This window comes from Chlorocebus sabaeus, chromosome 23 (genome assembly GCF_047675955.1).
Source record: "Chlorocebus sabaeus isolate Y175 chromosome 23, mChlSab1.0.hap1, whole genome shotgun sequence".
Lineage (NCBI taxonomy): Eukaryota > Metazoa > Chordata > Mammalia > Primates > Cercopithecidae > Chlorocebus > Chlorocebus sabaeus.
This window is the reverse complement of record NC_132926.1, coordinates 1,281,461-1,305,536: the sequence shown is the minus strand read 5'-3', so window position 1 is coordinate 1,305,536 and position 24,076 is coordinate 1,281,461. Positions and strand designations below refer to the sequence as shown.

Here is a 24,076-nt window from a genome sequence, read left to right as displayed (position 1 = left end):
AAAGTTACAATAAATAAAAAATAAAATGGTTGTGTACTGACAAGAAATAAATGTTCCAGACCTGGTTGGCTCCTACCCCCTTAAGAACTCCCAGCACCAAGGACAGCTTCACAGTGATGTGCTGAATTTGTTTTTTCTCTGCCCCATCCACCATTTTCCTTCTGATAAGATTTTGAATCCCTGGTTAATTAATGAAGAACTAACCTTACAATGGGTATATGCTTGTGGTCCCTTTGCACCAGCCCCAGCCCACCTAAAATACTACAGCTGTGGGACTGCCTAAAGAATGTCGGGAAGGCAAGAGAGGTGAGCCGAGGGTCCCCAGGTGGAGGCCTCCACAGTAAGTGCCACAAGGTCACTGGGTCATCAAGGGCATGTTCTGTGAAGATGTTCTAGCCATGGTGTCTGTCCACTGTCCTGTGTGCCTGACTGCTTAGACACAGTGGACAGTGGTCTTAGCCAAGGCCTAGTGTGTTCAGGGGCAGATCCCAGGCTTCTCCTAAATGCACTGGCCATGAAAAGGGGCAGTCAGCTTCAGAGGGAGTTGAACTGGGGATGGGGAAGGCTTTGAAGATGCCCCTCAAAGCCCCACTGGATGTCAATCAGCCAGTTTCCAGACAAGATAAACTAGATAATTTGCAGGATTCTAGGTGCGGGTAGAGATGAGAATGGAATTGCGAAATGTAACTCTTCCCATAGAAGTAGCTAAAATGGCCGGGCACGGTGGCTCATGCCTGTAATCCCAGCACTTTGGGAGGCCAAGGTGGGTGGATCATAAGGTCAGGAGTTCTAGAACAGCCTGGCCAACACGGTGAAACCCCATCTCTACTAAAAATACAAAAATTAGCCGGGCGTGGTTGTGGGCTTCTATAATCCCAGCTACTCAGGAGGCTGAGGCAGGAGAATCGCTTGCACCCGGTAGGTGGAGGTTGCAGTGAGCCAAGATCGCGCCACTGCACTCCAGCCTGGGCGACAGAGCAAGAATCCGCCTCCAAAAAAAAAAAAAAAGTAGCTAAAACAATTTGTGTGTGTGTGTTGGGGTGGGGGAGGAAGGTGTTAAGATCACAGGAATAAATAAAAATGTTAGTATAGTATTGCTATCACAGTATTTCTGTTGTTACATGCTTGAGTCAATCTTTGCTTTTAGAGGAAAAAACTATCCTGAAAAAGAAGCTGGAACCTGGAACTCCATGATTTGTGCTCACTGAGGGTTTTTTGTTTTTTGTTTCAATGGTATATTCTGAGGACAGGGTCTAATAAATAACTTCTTAGTTATTCAAATGACTTCTGAATGAAAAATCAAAAATACTGAATTGAAATCACCCCAAAATGTGTTAACTATTAGCAAATAGCTAACCTCTTGTCTTGTATCCCAGATATTGTTTTGTGGAAGGAAATGAACTTGCTGGATGAGACCAACTGAAACAAAATGGAAAGCATGGCAGTGTGCCATATACATATATATACACACACACACACACATATATACACACACACACTCTTTACTAAGGCCAGGAACTTGAGGGGAGGATTTTTTTCTTTCCCAGTCTGGATTCACTTTAGAATCTTGGGTTTAGACAACAACTTCTATAGTTCTTGAACCAAGTTCCCTTTTATTGAAAGTTAACAAAATACAAAGAGGGGCTGTGGGCTGTGAAAGGATTCTGTAGAAAATTCTAAGGCCCAGGTTAAGAGCATGCAGACAGCAGTGTATCAGTCAGATTCTAACCTGACAATCAGAAACCACTCAAGTATTCAGATGGAAGAAATCTAATGCAGAGAATAGGTGGCACACTCAGAGTCAACATCAGAGAAAGCACTGCCACAGATGCTATCAGACACAGCTTTTTTTTTTTCTTTTTTCTTTTTTGAGATGGAGTCTTGCTGTGTCACCCGGGCTGGAGTGCAGTGGCCGGATCTCAGCTCACTGCAAGCTCCACCTCCCCGGTTTACGCCATTCTCCTGCCTCAGCCTCCCGTGTAGCTGGGACTACAGGGCCCGCCACCTCGCCCAGCTAGTTTTTTGTATTTTTTAGTAGAGACGGGGTTTCACCCATGTTAGCCAGGATGGTCTCGATCTCCTGACCTCGTGATCCGCCCGTCTTGGCCTCCCAAAGTGCTGGGATTATAGGCTTGAGCCACTGCGCCCGGCCTAGACACAGCTTTTAAACTAACAATGTTACTATGTTCAAGGAAAATAAAGTTACATTTGAGAATCTGGCATACTATGAAAAAGGAAGAAGGTCCAGTGCCGTGGCTCATGCCTGTAATCTAGAGCTTTGGGAAGCTGGGGTGAGCAGATCACTTGAGGTCAGCTGCTCGAGACCAGCCTGGCCAACATGGCACAACCCCTATCTACTAAAAATACAAAAACTAGCCAGGCGTGGTGGTGCACACCTGTAATCCCAGCAACATGGGAGGCATGAGAACTGCTTTAACCTAGGAGGCAGAGGTTGCTGTGAGCCAAGATTTCACCACTGTACTCCAACCTGGGTGACACAGCAATACTCCATCTCCAGAAAAAAGGAAGCAAATGAAAAGTCTATGACTGAGAAACAGAAAAACTTAAATTGAGCACTCAGTGGGTATATTCAAGCCAGATTACATAGCTAAAGAGAAACTTAGTGAACTGGAAGGTAAATTAGATCCAGAATGAAGCCTGGGTAAAGGAGTAGGGGACAAAAGGATGGAAATGAGCACTTAAGAGGCACAGGAGACACAGTGAGGCGGCTTTATTTGGAGTCCTAGAAAAAAATGAAAAAAAGAATAGTACAGAGCTAATATCTGAGCACGCAATGGCTGAGAATTTACCAAAACTCATGAAAGACAAATACACAAATTTAAAAGCCCAGAGAATACAAAAAAAAAAAAAAAAAAAAAAAAAAAAAAGGATTACCTTTAAAAAATCCACACCAAAATAAAACACAGTGAAACTGGAATAAACCAAAGATTAAAAAAATCTTAAAAGAAGCTATTTTAAAAAGAATACATTAAACTGGCAAATGAACAGCCAGAGTGGAAATCACAGTTCAGTGGCTTAAGCATCCAATGCAACAAAAGAACACGAGGTCTAACCTAGAATTCCATTCCTACAAAAAATCTCTTTTAAGAATGAAGCTATTTTTAGGCAAATAAAAATTGTCAAGTTTTACCTCTACCAGGACAGAGTATTCTAAACAAAGTTTTTTAGAGAGAAGGAAAATGTCCCCAAATAAAAAATTGCAGAGGTGGAGAAGAATGAAAGGAAATAAAAAAGTTGGGCAGGGTGGCTCATGCCTGTAATCCCAGCACTTTGGGAGGCCAAGGTGGGTGGATCACCTGAGGTCAGGAGTTTGAGATCAGCCTGGCCAACACAGTGAAACCCCGTCTCTACTAAAAATACAACAATTCGCCGGGTGTACTGGTGTGTGCCTACAGTCCCAACTACTAGCGAGGCTGAGGCAGGAGAATTGCTTGAATCTGGGAGGTGAACACTGCAGTGAGCAATGTCCGAGATTTTGCCACTGCACTCTAGCCTGAGTGACAAAGCAAGACTCTCTCTCCAAAAAAAAAAAGAAAATGAAAAGTAATTAAAATAGTAAAAATGTAGATAAATCTAAAATAAACATTTGGTATAGAAAACAATCATAACATTTTAATATCTATCTATTTATCTATAATTAAAATTAACCAAAACAACAGCATATAGGATGGAAGGTAAATTAAGTTGAAGTATTCTAAGAACCTTGCATTGTCTAGGATGAAGATAAAAGTATCAATTAACATTGGGTTTTGATAAGAATCCACCTGTTAATTCCTAGGCCACTAAGAGAAAAAGTATGTAACTTCCAAACCAAAAGATGGAAATATAGAGTATGAATAGAATCATTCTAATCCAATCCAAATGAAGGCAATAGAAGAGATAACACAATTTAGGTTAGGTGGAGTAAATGGAAAGCAGTGAATAAGATTTAAACCCAAATCCTTCAGTAACTATACATTAAAATGCTAAATGATCCTGTTAAACTAGTTATCAGACTGGATTAAAACAACAACTATATGCTATTTCCAAGAGGTACATCTAAAACATAAAAATACAGAAAGGTTGAAAGTAAAAGGAAGGAAAGAGAAATGCCACATAGCAGTAACCAAAAAGGAAGCTGATGTTATTAATACCAGAAAAAAAGGAGACTTTTAGTAAAAGGCATTACTAGAGATACAAGGTTTACTTCATAAAATTTCAATTCATGTAACAATTTTGTATTTGTGTGGCCTCAAATATATAAAGCAAAATTCACAGAACTATATCTAAGTAGGGATAACTCAACAATTGTCTCATTAATAGAACAAGCAAATAAAACTTCATTAAGAGCAGAGAAGATCTGAACAACGTATTACAAACAATGTAATGGCTTTATGTAGACGACTGCATGCAGCATCTGCAGAACATGCACTCTTTTCAAGTGCCCACAAACCTTCGCTAAGGTTAAACATGTGCTGGGCCATAAAGCAAATCTCAACACATTTCAAAGGAGAGCAGTCAGATGGAGTATGTTTTGTAACCACAATAACAAAAATATAACTAGGAAATTCCCATGTTTTGAAGTTAAAAAATACTCTTCTAAATAACCCATGGAATCTGTTGTGATTTCCCAATTTTCATTCCTAACTTTGATTATTTGTGCTTTTCTTTTTCAATCACATCAGAGGTTTACCAATTTTCAGTCTTTTCAAAGTACCAACCTTGACTTTGTTGGTCTTCTTTATTGTATTGTTTGCTGTTTCATCAACTTTTGCCCTCATTCTTATCTCTTTCAACTTTTAAAAAGATAGTCAATTTAACAACGTTTGTACAAAATTTTTATAAAATACAGAGCATTTTTATTAAGCCTTAAAATAATCTTGTAAACAGGCCTTTTCCCTCATTTTACAGATGAGAAAATGACAGAACAGGAAATAAATTCGTATTATTGCATTGAATGGAACATGGCCCTATGGTCTGCACCCAAGACCAGAGGAACTTCGCCTGCTCCTCTCTGGGGCTTTGCCCTGCCCACCTCAGGACCACTACTTATCCTCTGAGCTCTTAAGGGACACTAACCAGAAATAGCCATGGTTAAGACAGTAGAAGTCTGGCTCTCACCAACCCTTCCTACAGTCATCTCCAGCACATCTGAGTATTGCTGGGAAAACACAGGGGAAACAAAATATACCACGTGAGTGAGCAAGCTGCCCAGGCCAGAGAAGCAAGCGTGAGGCAGCCCTTGACCCCCAACACGTGTGGTTACTGGCCTCAGCCGGAGGCTCCTCTACTGAGCCCTTTTGCAGCCCGACAAAGACAAAACATGTTTGTTTAGACAATGGATTGCTTACTTAGAAGCAAGATACCTCTCAGGTGCGTTCAAAAAATCACTTTTCTCATGTTTCTTCTGAAGTTGTGTCTGAGTAGGGGGTGGTCCTTGAGGGATTTCCTCGACTTCCAGGTAAGAGTTGTCCTCCATTACCCAAGCATCTAGATGCTGAGTCCCTGGACAGGGCCACTACACTTACTCATCATACTCACTCCATACATTCTTATGCAAATACTTCTCATTCTAGGCAGCCTTCTAAGGACCTGAACACTTAATGCTTCCAATCCTCATTACAACCTATGAGGTTGCTACTATTATCATCTTTACAAAAGACAGGTGAGGGCCTGGCATGGTAGCCTGTGGCGGCTTAGGCCTGTAATCTCAGCACCTTGGGAGTCTGAGGCTGGACAGATTACTTGAGGGCAGGAGTTCGAGACCAGCCCAGCCAACAATGATGAACCCGTCTCTACCAAAAATACCAAAGTTAGCCTGGCATGGTGGTGCATGCCTATAATCCCAGCTACTCTGGAGGCTGAGGCATGAGAATTGCTTGAGCTCAGGAGGTGGAGGTTGCAGTGAACTGAGATCATGCCGCTGCAGTCCAGCCTGGGCGACAGAGCGACTGTCTTTTTTTTTTTTTTAAAAAAAAAAAAAAAAAAAAAAGGCCGGTGAGGACATTCTAGTTTAGTTTCTTGCCTAAATTCATCTGGAAAAAAGTGAGCGTCCTTATTTGAACTCAGATTTACTGGTAGAGAGACCATGTCCTCGGTCACTATACTTCACTGCCTCTACACAAGTTTCCTGCAGTTTCCTTAGCACAATGACACTATCCATAGCCTCAGAAAAACTGCCAGGTCTAAATGAGAACGGCTCCTCAGTAGGAAGAAAATTGAAGTACTATATTCTGCTTCCTTCTCCATGTCTCTAGGTCAAGGCCCTTAGCTGAAGTTGGAGAAGAGGAATGGTCTTCCCAGCCTAGGGACTCCTGGGTACAGCTGTGGCCAATTCCTCAAGGTCTTGATGCAGACAGACTTCAGGTCCCCAGTGTCTGTCTTCAGCTAACATATCTTCAGGTGTTGTCCTAGTGGTGATCTTCTCGTTTTTGAATCCCATGAAGGAAAATTCCCCTGCATTGCAGGACTGGTGTTCAGTATCGTTTCACACCCAGTGTCTCCATACATGAAACATGAAATTATTTTCCAGGCTTTCACCTTCAGACAAATTTGCTAAGAAAGATGTGCGCTCCTATGGAAGGCTATTCCATACTCACTGTTTCTTTTCAGGCTTTTCCTTTCTCTTTCTCCTCCCCACTTTTCCCTCCCCCTTTATTTTTCCCACTTGCATATCATTCTCTGGAAGGAATTGGGGGTGGTCCCTAAACCACATTCCGTCCCTGGTCTGAGCAGGCACAGCTGCACCAGTTCATTAGGTCTGTGCTACAACGGAGACCCCTCATGTCTGGGAGCAGCCTGCATGGCTTGTATCTGGCTGTAGGTACACTTGAGGACCTGGGCCCATTTCCGGAGCATGTGAGTAGATGGGGGCCGCAGTAGGAGCTTGTCTGGTGCTTGGGGGGCTGAGACACTCAGAATCCCCACCTGAGCTGTGGCCATCCTCTCCTTTGTTATTTAGCCTGCATCTTCCCCAAAAGTAGACAGTGCATTAGGTTCAGCTGGAGCTCAAGTACGGGAGCTCTCCTGTGTGAGGAGCACATGGAAACCTCAGGTTAAAAAGAGCCAGCGCTGGTCTCATCTTCAGCAAAAGGAAGCCCAATCCATGTCCCCACGACTACTGGGAACAAGTACTCCACAGCACCCTCCTTCCTGCCCAGACACCAGCCCTGCCGGAGACCAGCCTTGCGGGAGGCTGCCTGGGCACTTCCATAGCCGCCTTTACTCAGGTCATCCCAGTTCCTACTCCTCTCTCAGAAAACCCAATTCAACGTCCTGCCTAGATGTCACCACTTCCTCCCTCTTGGCTGGTTCTAGTCACCGTCCTCTGATCACGTGCAGTCTTAATTCAGACATCCATTACGGTGGTTCCGCTCACAGCCTTTCTCCTTTCATTCATCCTTATCTGCCAGCATCTACTCCTGCTGCCATCCTCTCCCACCCAGTACGTGGGACAGGGACGGTGCCTAGTAAATCCTCAAGTATTTGCTGAATAAACCAGTCCAAGTCTGTGTATAGGGTCAGGCTTCCCAGTGTCATGTGCAAAGAAGGATAGAGAGCAAGTATGACCAAAACAGTCCAAAGTGGAGCAATGGCAGAAATGCTCCATCTCCCTTTCCTCCCTCAACTCCACCCTTCCCCACTGCAGCCATCAAAACTTACTGGTAGAGGTTTGGATACAAAGTGAAAGAATTATACTCCTAGAAGAGAGCATGGAAATTATCTGGCTAGAGAGAGAGGAGTCCTAGAGGGAGACGGGAAACTACATGGCTGAGACTGTTGTCTTGTAAAGACAGCGGGTTCTGAAACCAGAGACCAGACTTAGAATTCAGCCTTTACTGATTGGCCCACTCACAGTATTCTCAGACAGGTTACTCAATTCTCAGAAGAGTCTATTTTTACCCTTGAGTTACCTAGTTAACAGCTTCATACACAGCAGCATTTTATGTTCAATTCTACACGGTCCTGTCAGAGCTGTGTGTGGTGACTGACCACTCACACAACCTACCTGCTCCCATGAGTTAGGATCTAGCCCAGTATGAGGATCACATGGCTCCACTGTGGTCCCCTCAAAATCTATCCTGTGCTCCTCTTAGGGAGGCACCTTCTAACTTCTGGTGAAACCAGCTGAGCTGCTAGCCCTGTGGGATGAGTCCACTGCCCTCTCTGGTTTGGATCTGGTATATAACTTACCCCACAAAGATCTGACACATAAATGGCTCTTGGGTATCCTGCATCTAAACTCACAGCCCGTTTTGATTTAAGGAATTTCTTTATTGGAATTCCACTTTACCTAGCCACAAGGAGCTGGCTTTCATGACAAAGAGAAAGTGAGCCCTGAACAAAGTATTCGTTAACATTTTACAACAGACAATATACACATATACTGCATGACATCTTTACAATAACATATTCCAAACAATCAAACACTTAACAGGATTAAGAAACAATTTCCTTCTCTCTAGATGACTGGTACTTAGCTTTTTAGCTTCTGCACTAAGATGCGTTCCTTCTCAGCATTTCTATTGATAGGAATCCCTGAATCAACTCTGTCATGTAAGGTGCAAATTCATGTTGACGGTGTGTTCCATTAGTTACTGAATGTGTCAAAATCCTCTCCACGGTAGAACCTTTTATTGTAGCATAATGTGTGAATACCACTTCCAGGTTATCCCTCATCACAAATTCATCATTATGGGAGTTCATCTGAAACTTTAAAAAAGTTTCATCTATTCAACTAATGTATCACAATAGTACGTTCATCAATTTGCATTTTTTATGAGTGACTCTCTCCTATCTCCTGTTAGACTTGTAAGTCTATGTTTTCTACTTTTCCTAAAAGGAAATCCAAATTTTGTTTCAGAAGTCATCATCACTGCCCCCTCCCAAACCAATTACATCAAGTTTATACTTAAAGACCACTAATATTAAGTAAATTTATATTCCCTGAAACCTACCTCTCCCTGAATTTGCCTGTTGGAGGCCTTTCTCAGTTTTCCCACTGACCAATGTGTAATTGGGATTCAAAGCTATACCTGAATTTCCTACATTTCTAGTAACAGAATTTACCAAACATGAACTTTCTGATGGTGACTATGTAACTTCTAACTGAAGTCCCTTCCTCATCTGTGTTTTATGTCCAGAAATGTCTACTAATTTTGAAGACATTGCTTCACATTCCATCACTTGGGTAGGTTTTTATCTCAAGTATGGAATATTTTATATCCCATAAGAGCTGAACTGCTTTGATACTGGAGCCTTTCTTGCTTGCTATGATTGAAAATCATAGAAAGGATTCCTCCCAATCCTCTAGGATGGTTTCATTTATACTGTGTAAATTACAAGTCATGACCCCATACATTCTTATATTCATAAGGTATTTCTTCCATTTGAGTTCAGAGACTTGGTAAGCTCTGCCTACTACAGAGGCAGCCTCATCCTGCTCCCATCCAGGGCATTCCCTCCCTCATAGGTTCTCTTCTGGGATGTGCCACTACAACTTCCCACATATATCACACTTAAAGACTCCTCTCCAGTATGGGTTCTTTTATGCTTGGTGAGATTTGATCGGATATTGAAAGCCTTACCGCACTCATTACATCGGTATGGCTTCCTTCCAGTGTGGATCCTTTTGTGCTGGTCAAGGACTGATCTATAATTGAAGGATTTCCCACACTCACAATTATAGGGCTGCTTCCCCTGGTGGACACTCTTATGGTTGATAAGACTTGAGTGTGAGATGTAAGCCTTCCCACACTCATCACATTCATAGGGCTTCTCACCTGTGTGGATCCTTTTATGCACTGTGAGACCTGAGCTGTTCCTGAAGGCCTTCCCACATCTATCACACACATAGGGTTTCTCCCCTGTGTGGACCCTCTTGTGCTGAGAAAGGAGAGAGCTGTAACTGAAAGATTTCCCACACTCGACACACTTGAAGGGTTTCTCTCCAAGATGGACTCTTTTATGGCTTATCAGAGTTCTGCTTGAGAAAAAAGCTTTTCCACACTCATCGCATGGATGCGGTGTCTTGCCGGGGTGGGTACTTTTATGGTTAATAAGGCTTGAGTGTGAGATGTAGGCTTTTCCACACACGTCACATTCATAGGGCTTCTCCCCAGTATGGATTCTCTTATGAACTTTAAGGCTTGAGTTGTTTCTGAAGACCTTCTCGCACCTGTCACACTCATAGGGTTTCTCTCTAGTGTGGACCCTTTTGTGCTGAGAAAGGAGTGATGTGTAATTAAAAGATTTCTCACACACATCACATTTGTAGGGCTTCTCCCCAAGATGAACTTTTTTGTGGTTTATAAGGGTTCGGTATGTGATGAAGGCCTTCTCACACTCATCACACTTAAAGGGCTTCTCCCCGGGGTGGACGCTTTTATGATTTATAAGGCTCGAGAGGGAGATGTACGCTTTCCCGCATTCTTCACATTTGTAAGGTCGTTCCCCAGTGTGGATTCGTTTATGTACTTTAAGGCCGGAATTATTTCTGAAAGCTTTTCCACACTCATCACACCCAAAGGGTTTTTCCCTGGTATGAATCCTTTTATGCTGCTCAAGGGCAGAGCTGTAGTTGAAGGATTTCTCACAATAGCTACATTTATAGGGCTTCTCCCCAAGGTGGATTCCTTTGTGATTTTTAAGGCTGGACCGTGAGATATAGGCTTTCCCACACACATCACACTTATAGGGTTTCTCCCCAGTGTGCAGCCTCCTGTGGACTTTGAGGCCTGCATTGTTTCTGAACGTTTTCCCACACACATCACACACATAAGGTCTCTCTCCGGTGTGAATCGTTCTGTGCTGAAGAAGAAGTGAGTTATAACTGAAGGACTTCCCACACTCCTTACACTCATGGGCTTTCTTTCCAGGGTGAATGCTTTTATGGACTGCGAGGCCTGAGCTATAGCTGAATGCTTTGCCACAGACATCACACTTGTAAGGTTTCTCTCCCGTGTGGATCCTTTTATGCACTATGAGGCCTGAGCTGTTCCTGAAAGCCTTCCCACATTCATCACATTCATAAGGTTTCTCTCCAGTGTGGATGACTTTATGCTGAATGAGAAGAGAGCTATAATTAAAAGATTTCTCACACTCATCACATTTATAGGGTTTATCTCCAAAGTGGATGCTTTTATGGTTGAGAAGTGTTCTACAAGTAATGAAGGCCTTCCCACACTCATCACATTCATAAGGTTTCTCGCCCGTGTGGATCCTTTTGTGGACCCTAAGGCCAGAGCTGTTACTGAAGGTTTTCCCACAGATGTCACATTCATAGGGCTTCTCCCCCGTGTGGATCCTTTTGTGGACTCGGAGCCCAGAGCTGTTCCTGAAGGCCTTTCCACACTCACCGCATTCATAGGGCTTCTCCCCAGTGTGGATCCTTTTATGCTGGTCCAGAACAGAGCTATAATTGAAGGATTTTCCACATTCATCGCATTTGCAGTTCTTCTCCCCAGAATGGGTGCTTTTGTGGTTTATGAGGCTGGAGTAGGACATGTAGGCTTTCCCACATTCCTCACACGTGTACGGCTTCTCCCCCGTGTGGATCCGCTTGTGGACCCGAAGGCTGGAGCTGCTTCGGAAGGTCCCTCCACAGTCGTCACATTCATAGCGCTTCTCCCCAGTGTGCATAATTTTATGTTGAACGAGGCGGGAATTATATTTGAAGGATTTCCCACATTCGTCACATTTATGTAATTTCTTAACAGCATTGGTTTTCTGCTGTAGACTAGGGTGAGAGGTTCCATTAATGTTCTCCACACATTTGCCTTGCTCACTGCCTCTCTGTCCTACAGGCATAGTCTGGTGTGTGATATGCTGTGGGCTCAGACACAAGCTCTTCTCAGATGCTTCACCTTCCTGTTCTGTCTTTATATTTGCTGTACTCTTGGCTGTGCTGATTGCTTCCCTGATGCAGCTTTTGTCTTCCTTCATCCTGTTTTCCACAGGCTTTTCCTGCTGACTCTCTACCTTGCTATCCCAAACACACGTGCCACCAACCTTAGACTCAGGCACAGGATCCCTGTGAAGACCTTCCCCTTTCGGCCACTTAGATTCTGTATTTCCAGTATTTGCATATTCTTCAGTTGGTTCCTCATCCTCAGTGCTCGTCTTCAAATGTGACACTAAACCAAGAAAATGAAAAGGACACCTGTTCACTCTCTTTAAAAACAAACAAACTGGAATAACAACAAACAACAAAGTTTGCTCGCTCAACTGACAAACACTTACTGACAACACACCGTGTGATAAGTACCATGTACTGTTTTTTAAGTACTAGGGATACAACAATGAATATGACAAAATTTCTGCCCCTGTGGAACTAATGTTAAAATGCTAGAGCCCTGGATTTTCAATGGAACAATGAGCTTTTCTATTCTTGCATAACAGCTTAGCATTGGGCAAGGTGAAATGATTCACAGAACCATGGGCAACAGCAATCAGTTTTTAAACAATGTCATCCAGTCATGGAAAAACAAACAAGAGGGCAGAAGAAATCTCTGAGGAATAGAAGCAGAAAAATTCCTAAGTAAGACAAAAGTTAGGTGAAACTTTTTTTTAAATTATGAAAAGTGAGACAAAATCAGCAGAGGACAGACAACACTAAAGAGAAAAAATCAGTACCTGGGGAGGGGTATCAGGGAGAAGGCTATGAAACCATGAAGACAGTTACTGCAGAGATGAGAAAGAAGGCAACCTGCATATTACATATTAAAATATATCATTAAACCTCTATAATTAAAATAGTGTGGTCCTGGTACATAGACAGGCAGAGGGAATAGAACAGGAAGTCCAGACATTGTCCCAGGTAGACACAGGAATTAATAATAAAGATGATATCTGCAATTACCAGAGAAAAGATGGTCCTTTTAATAGTGTTGTAACAACTATGAAGCCATATGGGAAAAGATAAAATCAGGGCCGGGTGTGGTGGCTCACACCTGTGATCCCACCAAAATCAGGGCCAGGTGCAGTGGCTCACACCTGTGATCCCACCAAAATCAGGGCCGGGCGCGGTGGCTCACACCTGTAATCCCACCACTCTGGGAAGCTGAGGCGGGCGGATCACGAGGTGAAGCGATTGAGACCACCCTGGCCAACATGGTGAAGCCTTGTCTCTAGTAAAAATACAAAAATTAGCCAGGCGTGGTGGCGTGCACCTGTAATCCCAGCTACTCGGGAGGCTGAGCCAGGAGAAGCACTTGAACCCGGGAGGCAGAGGTTGCAGTGAGCCAAGATCGTTCCACTGCACTCCAGCCTGGTGACAGAGGGAGACTCCATCTCAAAAAAAAAATAAATAAATAAAAAAAAAAAGGAAAAGAAAAAGATATAATTAGATCCCATTCTTCACACCACACACACACAAACAAACTCCATATGGAACAGAGCTCTAAATATAAAAAGCTGTACAAATGCTGGAAAACATGGGTAAATGCCTCCACGACTTGAGTATAGAGAAAGTTTTCTAACAATGACTCATATGCAACAAAAGACTGATATGTTTTCAAAAATTGAAGAAAAATAAACTAAAAATCATGCAGGTAAACAGGCAAAAAGATAAACAGACAATTCTTTTAAATGGTCCTTAAACATTCAACTTGATTCATAATAAGAGAAAGGCAAGTAAGAACTACTGTAAAACACCACTTCTCACCTGTCATATTAGCAAATGTTCAAAGCTTGACAATACACTGTTGACAAGGCTGTGGAGGAAACAGGCACTCTCATACGCTGCTGGGAATGCAAACCGGCACAGCCATTTTAAGGGGAATTTGCCAATATCTAACAAAACCATATATGCATTTACCCAGAAATCCTACTTTATGAATTTATAAGGAGGATAACCCTCCAAAAAATATAAAAAACGTACGTGCACAGAGTGATGATTCATTATAGCATTATTTGTAACTGCAAAATCTGGAAACCTACGTAAATCTCCAAGCACAGAAGACTGGTTAAATAAACTGGCACATATGCACAATGGAGTACTAAAAAAGGATGAAGAGCATTTCTGAATTGATATGGAGCAATTTGTATATCCTAAAGTCAAAAGGTCAAAGTGAAAAAGACTAATATACATGCTACGTTTTGTGTAGGAAAGAAAACAGGAAAACGAGCACGTATGTGTTTCTCTTTAAAGCAATGATAAACCAGAAAACAATGAGGTTCATTGCCTACAAGGGAGGAGTGTGGAGAATGGAGCAGAAGGAATGGGGGAAAGAGAGAGACTGAGTATACAGCGTTTTTAATAGTTTTTACTAATAAAATACATGATAATATTCTACATATTCAAAGAATAAAATTAAACGTCAAAAGGATGGGAAAGGGGAAAAACTGCTAAAACAGAAAACAAATCAACCTACTTGCATTTCACATGAATACCACAATCGCAGGAAGAGAACAAACAAAAAAGAAACACAGAACTAATCCAGGCAACTTAGAAACTATTTGACTACGTAAGTCCATTCAGTCTGGGGAAAGCTGGAGGCGGGGCGGTGGCAGTGGCAAGACACACAAACAATTCAACTGTCAGCAGGTTTTCCGCAGAGCTATGAACAGCAATTCTGAAACAACTTTAGATGTATTAGGAACTTGAGTAAATGTGTTGATTTTGTTGGGCTCAGGGCTCTCCTAAAGAAAGGGACATAAAAATAAGAAATAGAGGAAGGCAAAAATGAATCTTGGGATGAATTCGAAGTGCTGGTGATTTCTAAATCACATATATGTGCACGCATATATATTTAAGTCCGTATAGCTGTATGCATATATCTGCATGTATTTCCTAGTTCTGTTTGCTGAAAGCCCAAAAAACAAAAACACTCCCGTGGTAATGAGCACATCTAGTACCCGCATTCTGGGTCTCTATTACCATTACTTACTAAAAGGAACCACAGCTTCTCAAAGAAATGGTTGATTTCAGGCTGAGAGCAGGAAACATACAAGAAGAGCATCATGTTACACCAGCAAGTAAAGAGAGGCTCAAAAACAGGGTAGGGACATGCTGCAAGACCCAGCTTGCACATCCAGTGTTCAAGCACCATATAACTTTAGGCACCATAATAACTAAGTATAGTGATACATTATGAACCACTGAAGATAGGCTTTCATGAGTCTATACAGGTTCAAACAGGATAGAAAGGGAGGCCTCTTGCTTACAGCAGAATGTGAGTGCTGGTTGATAAACGTAGAAGGAATACCAGAATTGGAAAAAGCAGCATTCTGCAACTATCAGAGTAAAGACTGGATCAGGAGAGAATCGTCAAAGAATTCTACGTCTAAGAGGAAATTCTGACAAGGAGCAGGATATCTGCATGGTCTTAAACATTTATAATGCTTAAGTTATTTACAAGGGGGAAAAATGCAAGAGTGGAGAGACAATGCCTTGGCCAGGTGTTCTAATTTAACACCTCCAGTGGGGCAGATGGACATAATATGCTTTTAGTAGGGAGAAGGACACATCACCAATGAGAATGCATTACCTGAACTGAATCAGCAGGTAAACCCAAAATGAAAAATGTTTTCTACTAAAACAGAGGGTGGAGAGAAGAGGGGGCACTATACTTTTCAAATACATCATTTTCATAAAAGATGAAGAGCTGTAGAAACGTTCCAGATTAAAGAAGGCTAAAGAGATCTGACCACTAGATTAAATTCCTGACCTTGACTGGATCTGCAGTGGAGGGAAAATTGTGATAGAAACAATTATATCAGCTGACAAAAGTGGAATATGGATGGTAGACTAGGTAAAAGCAATATCAACTTCAAATTGACTCAATTTGAAAACTGTACTGTAGTTATCTATGAGACTATCCCAATCCTTGGGAAATACACTGAAGTATTTAGGGATAAAGGGCCACGATGTAAACAACTTACCTACAAATGGTTTAGAAAAATACTTGCATGTATGAAAGAGAGAGCAAGAGGACAAAATGAAGTCAAATGTTAACTGCAGGTAAATCTGAGTAATGGGTATCTTTCTACTGTTCGTATTCTTGAATTTTTTCTGTGCATTTAAAATTATTACCAAACAAAAAGTTTTCAAAATGTCAGAAAGCAAATTTGTTTCCTCTTCTACACCTTCCCCTCCAGGTACTGCTTTGCCATCCCACTGCCTGTTACATCTGGAAAAGTGGTCTTCACATCCCATTCCCACTCCCCTCATGCCTCATTTCTTCCACTCAGACCCCACTGCATTAGCTACTTCAGGGTGGTGCTTGCCCTCCGGGCTGCTGCCCCCTGAATGTTTCCGGCCCCTCCTTCCACCTTGAGCCTTTCCTCTTCTGGCTCCCCATACTCCCCTGGGAGCCCTCGTGGCTCCCAGCATCCCACACACCGTCTCAGGTCCTCATCTCTGCCCAAGATCCCTCTCAATTACAGACCCTCATATACACCTCGCCCCCCACCCTCTGCTTAAATCAGAAGTGGGCTATTTCCCGTGGCCACATCCAAAACAGCCCCGGGGACCGCTGATTCTATTGCCTAAGTAGTTCCGAAGCTCCCACCCCATCCCCCACCTGCTTCTTACCGCTAAGGCCTTAGTTTAAGCCTTCTAAATTCTCTTCCGGACTACTGCCATCGTTTCTCGACCTTCACTCTTATCCCTGCCCAATTCTTTCTCCAACCACTGTCAAGAGTTTTTGTAAAATGCACACCTAGTCACTGGGCAGTGCCAAGTTCTCCCTGGCTACTTACTGTGGCACCTAAAGCCTTCTGCACCAGCTGCCTGTGCAACTGTCACCCCTCACTGCCACTCCACTCACTGATTCTCAGTCTGATCTTTCCTCCTTTGTTTCTTCCACAAGTGGATTATCAGTTTTCTTCCTGTCCTCTGGGATTCCATGTTAGACTGGCTGCTGACTGGCCTGGTCTGCCTAAAATCACAGACACATTGCCACTTACCTCTCTAACCTAGGTGTAGGCCAGGGGCCTCCCTGTTCTGGCTCTGCTTAAACCCCTCTGTTTGGGTTGGAGGCACAATGTCCCATCACCTGATGTAATTCATCCAATTCTCTTCTTGAGTGAAATCAAGATGGATTAATATAAACATGAATCTTCACTGAAAATATATGGCTTGAAATGAAATCTATATTAATCAATACTAAGATCCATCAAAAACAGGCAGAAAAGCAACAAGACAGCGCTAGAGTACATGCTGCTAAAACATAAAGACAATGCAAAGAATGTAACATATAAGGATAATTAAGTTATCCTTATAAACAATACTGAAGATGCATTCTAGTGTATCAGTTCTTTCTGAGGCTAATTGTTGCGCAAGGAACTTAGACTATTATCTGTATCCTGTTTGTTTTCTGGGCCCTGGGCTATTCCTATCCAAAGAGATGGATATGACAAGGCCCTGCCATCAAGGCGCCTGCAGACTAGTAGGAGAGTCTGGTAGGAAAACCACCATGTGATAAAAATGACAGAGTCTCACTCTGTTGCCCAGGCTGGAGTGCAGTGGCATGATCTCGGCTCACTGCAAGCTCCGCCTCCTGGGTTCACACCATTCTCCTGCCTCAGCCTCCCAAGTAGCTGGGACTACAGGCGCCCGCCACCACGCCCGTCTAGTTTTTTGTATTTTTAGTAGAGATGGGGTTTCACTGCATTAGCCAGAATGGTCTCAATCTCCTGACTTTGTGATCTGCCCACCTCAGCCTTCCAAAGTGCTGGGATTGCAGGCGTGAGCCACTGCACCCAGACCCTTTTTAAAAATTATTTATTATTATTTTCTTTTTTTGAGGCGGAGTCTTGCTCTGTCACCCAGGCTGGAGTGCAGTGGCTCACTGCAAGCTCCGCCTCCTGGGTTCACACCATTCTTCTGCCTCAGCCTCCTGATTAGCTGGGACTACAGGCGCCACCACCACACCTGGCTAATTTTTTGTATTTTTAGTAGAGACAGGGTTTCACTGTGTTAGCCAGGATGGTCTCGATCTCCTGACCTCGTAATCCGCCCACCTCAGCCTCCCAAAGTGCTGGGATTACAGGCGTGAGCCACTGTACCCAGAGTTTTTTTTTTTTTTTTAAATCAGATTGAAGTCTGGAGTGAAATGGCATGGTATCTGGAATTTGCTTTAAAATATTTCAATCAAGAAAAACTAAAAAGGGAAAAGTTAAACAGCAGAATCCTGATAACTGCTGAATCTAAGGGATGGGTATATGGAAGTTCGTAAGAAAAAACTTTAGGCCGGGCACAGTGGCTCATGCCTGTAATCCCAGCACTTTTGGAGGCCGAGGCAGGCGGGTCACCTGAGGTCAGGAGTTTGAAACCAGCCTGGCCAACATGGTCAAACCCCGTCTCTACTAAAACAAACAAACAAAAAACAAAGAAAATTAGCTGGGTGTGGTGGCGGGCGCCTGAATGTCTGTCTCAAAAAAAAAAAAAAAAAAAAGAGAAGAAAAAAATTTTAAAAAGAAAGATCAGGCAAGGTGCAGTGGCACACGCCTGTAATCTCAGCACTTTGGGAGGCTGAGGCAGACAGATCACTTGAGGCTAGGAATTCAAGACCAGCCTGGCCAAGGAGGCGAATCCTTGTCTCTACTAAAAACACAAAAATTAGCCAAGTGTGGTGGTGCACACCTGTAGTTCCAGCTACTTGACTTGGGAGGGTGAGGCACAAGAATCGCCTGAACCTGGGAGGCGGAGGTTGCAGTGAGCCAAGATAGCGCCATTGCATTCCAGCCTAGGTGACAGAGCGAGACTCTGTCTCAAAAAAAGAAAAGAAAGATGACTCATACTAGTTGCAGTGAGAGAATGGATTGAGGCGAGACAGGACTGAGTCCTGGAGTTCCAGGAGTAAGTCACTATAATCCAATCAAGACTGATGTAGTGGCTAAGTCATGTGTCCCCTATGACACAAGTAAGGAATTACCCCCAAAACACAATTCTTCCATAGAAAGACCCAGAAACTTTTGAATTTCTTAAAAGTTCTAAAGGCGGAATGGGCAAGCCCTTTCTAACCAGTTTTCAACACATAGCGTGACTCTAATAGCCTGGTTACATCAGACATAGAATGCCATCCACTCCTTCCACGCTATATATAACCAACAACCTCTGGGTACTTCTGTGCTTCTTTCTTGTTCATGCTCTATCGCCAAGGCCTAGAAAAGTGAATGCAAATAGTAAGAACCTGCCCTAAATTCTTGCTGTCTCTGCCTCCAAGACTCAGGAGCCACTTTTCAAGAGCCTAGACAACTTGTAAGACAGGAACTGTGGCCTGCTCCGGCTGAAAATTCCTTCCTATTAGCAGATTGCAACCAGCCTGGAACTACTGTGAATTTGCAGAGTCCAACCATATTCCACAAGACAATTTTACCACCTCAAGGTTCACGCGTGGATTCTATACCTTAAGTTCTTGCATACTGTATTTGATTTGGAGATGACCAAAGAAAGGAAAAAAGACAAGAGAAAGTGACCACAAAATGCTTATCAACCCAGAAGAAAGAGTACCTAGGAGGGGGAAAATGTGCAAAGGAAAGATGGGACTAAGGAATAGAGAAGTGATATATGCAGATGAGGAGAGAATATGGTTTGTGTTCTAGCTATTGTTGCATTTGTCTTATGAATATTAGGAATGTAGATGGTTAACGTGAGTTGCTTCTATTGCTTAAATATAGAAATAAGAATGAACAGTGATTTTTCCTTAAAGTAAAAATCTGAAGTAGAACATTCTCAAACCAAGTAGTGGAGAAGAGATTTCTAGGGAGCAGGTGAGCAGAGGAGATACTAAAAGGGAGGCTGATTTTCTGAATTAAGCCCGGCAGGGACTGGCTTGGAGTCACTGACATAGTCTGTTAGGCTAGTGTAACACTAAATACAGTGACAAGTCTCAGGAGGGAAGGACTACTTAAGTCTTATTTGTTCTTTAAACACTCTACATCAGTGATTTTGATAATGACTTGTCATATGTAACAATCTGCCAATATCTGGTTGAGTTAATGTAAAAAAAGAATTTTCTAACGGCTGTTAGGTTTCTTCTTTAAAAATCCTTACCCTAATACACTGTATTGAGTATACCATTGTTTGAAATAACGAAAAATTGGAGACAACCCAAATGCCCCCGAATAGATCTAAAAAAGGACAGAACACCGAAAACATCCAAACAATGGCCCATCCAATACTTACCACAGCTCTGTAAAACAAAACAGAACAAAACTTCTGTGTTCTGATATGTAGAGACCGGTAAGATAAAGTGAAAAAATCAAGGGGTTAGAAGGATTTCTATCACCTGTGTGATAAAAGCGGGCACTAACTAGTGATATTCGCCAGTACTTGCAGAAAGAAATTTGGAAAAGATACAAAGGAACAAATTACCTAAGAGGGTAGGGCCTAGGAAGATAGCTAAGAGGGATGGAGGAAATCTTTCACTGGTAACTTTTTATATTTTTAATATCCCAGCCAAATGAATGTATTACATATTTCATATTATTACTTTTTAAGCCTTGGGCTTTCACAAAGAAATGCTCCTGCTGGCCAACTACTTTAAAGGTCTTAGAGCAGCACACCCAGCCCTGGCATTCCCCAGTGATCTTTTCCGTTCCCCCCAACCCCCTGGGTTCCCGCAGGCTGTGCCCCCGGGTCTAAGAAACTCCTCGACCTTCCTCTCCCTCCCTAGTTAACTCCTTTTCTGCTGGCAGGAACCCGCGGCAGGTCGCCTCCCCCCGGTGCACCCGTCCGGATGCAGGCGCGCTTCCCCAGGTGAGGGCCAGGACGCGCCTCCGGGGTCTCCATTCACCCTGCAGCAGGAGCTTATCCTCCTCACTCACGGATCAAAACAAAAAGGTGTGTGTCGGGGGGGAGAAGGTCGAATCAGATCACCCCTAGAGGTCTCTCTGCCCTCGCCATCACTCTCAAGTCCTAGAGTACCAAACCTAACTTCAGAGGGAGCACGCAATGGTGGGTATTTTGAAGCACTAATTTTTAGGAATCCCCTCCCATCCAAGACGGGGATGAAGAGTTGCGGAACACCGGAGCGGGGCCCTGGCCCTTCTCGGAACACTGAGCAGACCTAGCACGACGCTGGTCCGTTCAGAGGTGGCAGCTGTGGCCCACAGGAGCCCAGCCTGTTCCAGGGGCGCGCCCTGCACCCGTCTGCCTGCCCGAGGTCCTCCCTCCCCTCCGCTCCGCTCCCCAGAAACGCGCTACTGAGATCTGTGCAGGGAGGGGGCACGCTTACTCCCAGATCCCGCCCGAGACCCTCGGGGCGGCCAAGACCCGGCCAAAAAGGGAAGGGCGTGGCAGGCAAGGGCCGGGGGCGGGAGCGCGGGCGGCCGCGGACTCACGTACTGGCTGTGGCGGCGCCGCGGGAGCCCGGCCGCCGGCGGGACAAAAGCGCGGACCGCACGGCCGGAAGAACCCGCGCCGGCCCTGGGGCACTTCCGCGCCCTCTCTGGGACGCTGGAGGACTGACTCGATGGTCCGGCCGCCCGCGCCGGCGGGAGGGAGGGGACCTGCCTCGGCTATTTATTGAGTGCCAGCTGCAGGGCGCGCGCTGGGGGCGCGGCCAGGAGACCGTGGGCGGGGCTTCCTGTTTCCGTGCCTTTTACCTTGGGGGGGCTGGGGGCGGGGCACAGGTAATAAAGTAAATACCTGCCTACGCACCTGCAGGTGTTCCTGAACACGTGACTAGTTGCCAGGTGGGTGCGGAGATGTTCCCGGCAGGGGGGGCCTGGCGGGAAATGGGGAACCCGGGAGGGGCGCAGGACAGCGCTGGGCTGGGGACCCACTGCCTTCCCAGCTGGTTGGAGGCTGGCCCGAGAGCACCAGCCGTTCCTGGTCGTCAGCACCAGAAGCGCCCCCGGCTGGGCACTGGGTATGCGGAGAGGGAGCGGCCCCTGGAGCGGCCCCTAGGACCGGGCCGCACTCCCAGCCGGGGCGCCAGCTTGGCAGCGACCTCGCCCCCTGCCCACTCCACCCCCGGTGTCGGCTTCCAAACCCAGGGCCTAAAATGAATTTGAAGACCTTTTTTTTTTTTTTTTTTAAATTAATTTTTGTGGGTACATAGTAGGTGTCCCTATTTGTGGAGTACGTGAGATATCTTGATACAGACAGGAATGCAATGCGTAATAGTCGTATCAGGGTTAATGGAGTATCCATCACTTCATTTATCCTTTGTGTTACAAGCAATCAAATTATATTCTTAGTTATTTTAAAATATACAACTAAGTTATTGGCTATAGTCAGCCTTTTTTAAAAACAGCAACATCTAAATATTTTTCATATTAAGTTTAAATAATTGCAAAGGGTATATTTTTGGCATGCTGTTAATATTAAAAACAACAAAGTTGCTTTATTCTTTCAGGGGTATCCAATGGAATCTAAATCCCTGAAGATTTGGTATTATCCACTTTTAACACTCATACGTTTTACATCTTTTAGGGTTTTTTTCCTTGAACTTTTATGTTCCTCACCGGCTTTTTATTCTACTGTAAAAATATTTTCACTCTATGTGCCTCATTGAATTTTATCCTAGTGTATAATTTTATCCTAGTGTATCTGACACCGTGCCTGTCAGATACTAGTGTAAAATAGTTTTATGCATTAAGTTTTATTGTTTATTGTTTACCCTAGCATGTATCTCCGTAACGAATTAGATTACACTTTTTTCCCTCTTAGGGTTAATTATTTTCTGGATTATTAGCAAAATTATATATATATATCAAAATGTTTACTGTTAAGTCTTAGACAAAAAGTGAAATGCTTTGGAAGCACAACACAACTTGTAATGCGATGGATTTTGTTTTACAGCTCAAATTATTTATATTATTTGAATGAATTTTACATATTGCTGGGGTGAGCCGGTGTTTGGCATCAGCTGGACGCCTATTTTTCGTTTTCATACATGTGGGTGCTGAGACACAGTGTTCACTTAAGTAGAGAGAATGGGCGTTTCATTGTAGCACTAAGCCCTTGACCGCATTTGGGCTTCATGCCACCACCCCACCCACCTCAAAGAAAGTCTGGGCGAGGTAACAGGCAGCAGCCACTTCTAAGGAGGAGCAGAGCCCCAAGCCCAGGCCTGCAGCTTTAGGTGAGAGCACCAGGGCCAGCAGAGGATAGGGAAGTGATTCCCCTAGAGCTGCCCCCAAAGGACAGTGAGACACATGCAGCTGTTGAGCCCTTGAAATGTGGGCAGTGCTGCTGAGGATCTGAATTTTTTAATTACATTTAATTTAAATAGCCACATGTGGCTATGGCTGCCTTATTGGCTAGCACAGCTCTAGAAGGAGCTTTGGGTGGTCCTCACAGGCCTCCAGAATTAAAGCAGCCCTTAAAGGTTCATGGTAGTCAAAGCCTGGGTTTTTACCTCTAGGCAGCAAGACAGAAAAATATTCACGTCCAGGTTGGAACACTTCGCTCCATGAAAGGTGGTATGTGTGCGGAAGGGATTATGGGAAACCCACATAAATCATCTTAAGTCAGATGCGTTTTATTTTATCTTATTGTTTGTTTGTTTTGAGAGACAAGCTCTCACTTTGTTGCCCAGGCTGGAGTGGTGTGGCATGATCATGGCTCACTGCAGCCTCGACCTCCCAGGCTCAAGGGATCCTCCCACCACAGCCTCCCAAGTAGCTGGGACTACAGGTGCATGCCACCACAGCCCCACTAATTTTTGTATTTTTTGTAGAGATGGGCCCTCACTATGTTGCCCAGGCTGGCCTCAAACTGCTGGGCTCAAGTGACCAATCTGTCTTGGCCTCCGGAAGTGTTAGAATTGCAGGCGTGAACCACCATGCCTGTCAGATACTTTTTATTTTAGATGATGATTTTTCCTCCTTGAGCCTTGTTATATTGCAGGTACCTTTCATTTGGCCTGTGTCTACATAACACACACAGACACACATACACACAGACACAGGACACACACTTGCCTTTCTAACACCTGTCTTTGAGGGATATCGACAGGTCAGAGCTGAGTTCAGCAGGGCAGTCACTATTCACATGTGGCTTATGGTAGTGTGAACTGAGATGGGCTGTAAATGGAAAATCCACACCACATTTCTAAGACTTTGTAGGAAAAGAGAATGTAAACTATCTTATTAATAATTTTTAATGTTGATTACATGCTGA

At 43.9% G+C, this 24,076-nt stretch overlaps 2 protein-coding genes across 11 annotated transcripts in view; one reads left to right on the top strand and one right to left on the bottom strand.

Moving 5' to 3' along the window:
- Positions 1-4,222: 4,222 nt before the first annotated feature.
- ZFP62 (ZFP62 zinc finger protein) lies at positions 4,223-21,394 on the bottom strand. Of its 4 annotated transcripts, XM_073010411.1 has the most exons (4): positions 21,293-21,307; positions 13,664-13,712; positions 9,783-12,134; positions 4,223-7,026 (listed from the first exon to the last, which is right to left on the bottom strand). In XM_073010411.1, the coding sequence occupies exons 2-4, from the start codon at positions 13,668-13,670 to the stop codon at positions 6,998-7,000; spliced, it is 2,388 nt and encodes a 795-aa protein (XP_072866512.1). In that variant the 5' UTR covers positions 13,671-13,712; positions 21,293-21,307; the 3' UTR covers positions 4,223-6,997. The 4 variants fall into 4 exon arrangements, with proteins under 4 accessions (XP_072866512.1, XP_072866511.1, XP_008013767.1 ...); XM_073010410.1 differs by having other exon boundaries at positions 4,223-12,134; XM_008015576.3 differs by lacking the exon at positions 13,664-13,712 and having other exon boundaries at positions 4,223-12,134; positions 21,293-21,394.
- A 96-nt stretch (positions 21,395-21,490) lies between these two features.
- Positions 21,491-24,076, top strand: part of LOC103245133 (butyrophilin-like protein 8) — a 59,257-nt gene continuing 56,671 nt past the window's right edge. For all 7 annotated transcript variants that reach the window (XM_037992728.2, XM_037992727.2, XM_008015571.3 and 4 more), the window contains exon 1: positions 21,491-21,642. The gene's annotated coding sequence lies outside the window, so the exon portion shown is untranslated. The remainder of the gene's footprint in view (positions 21,643-24,076) is intronic.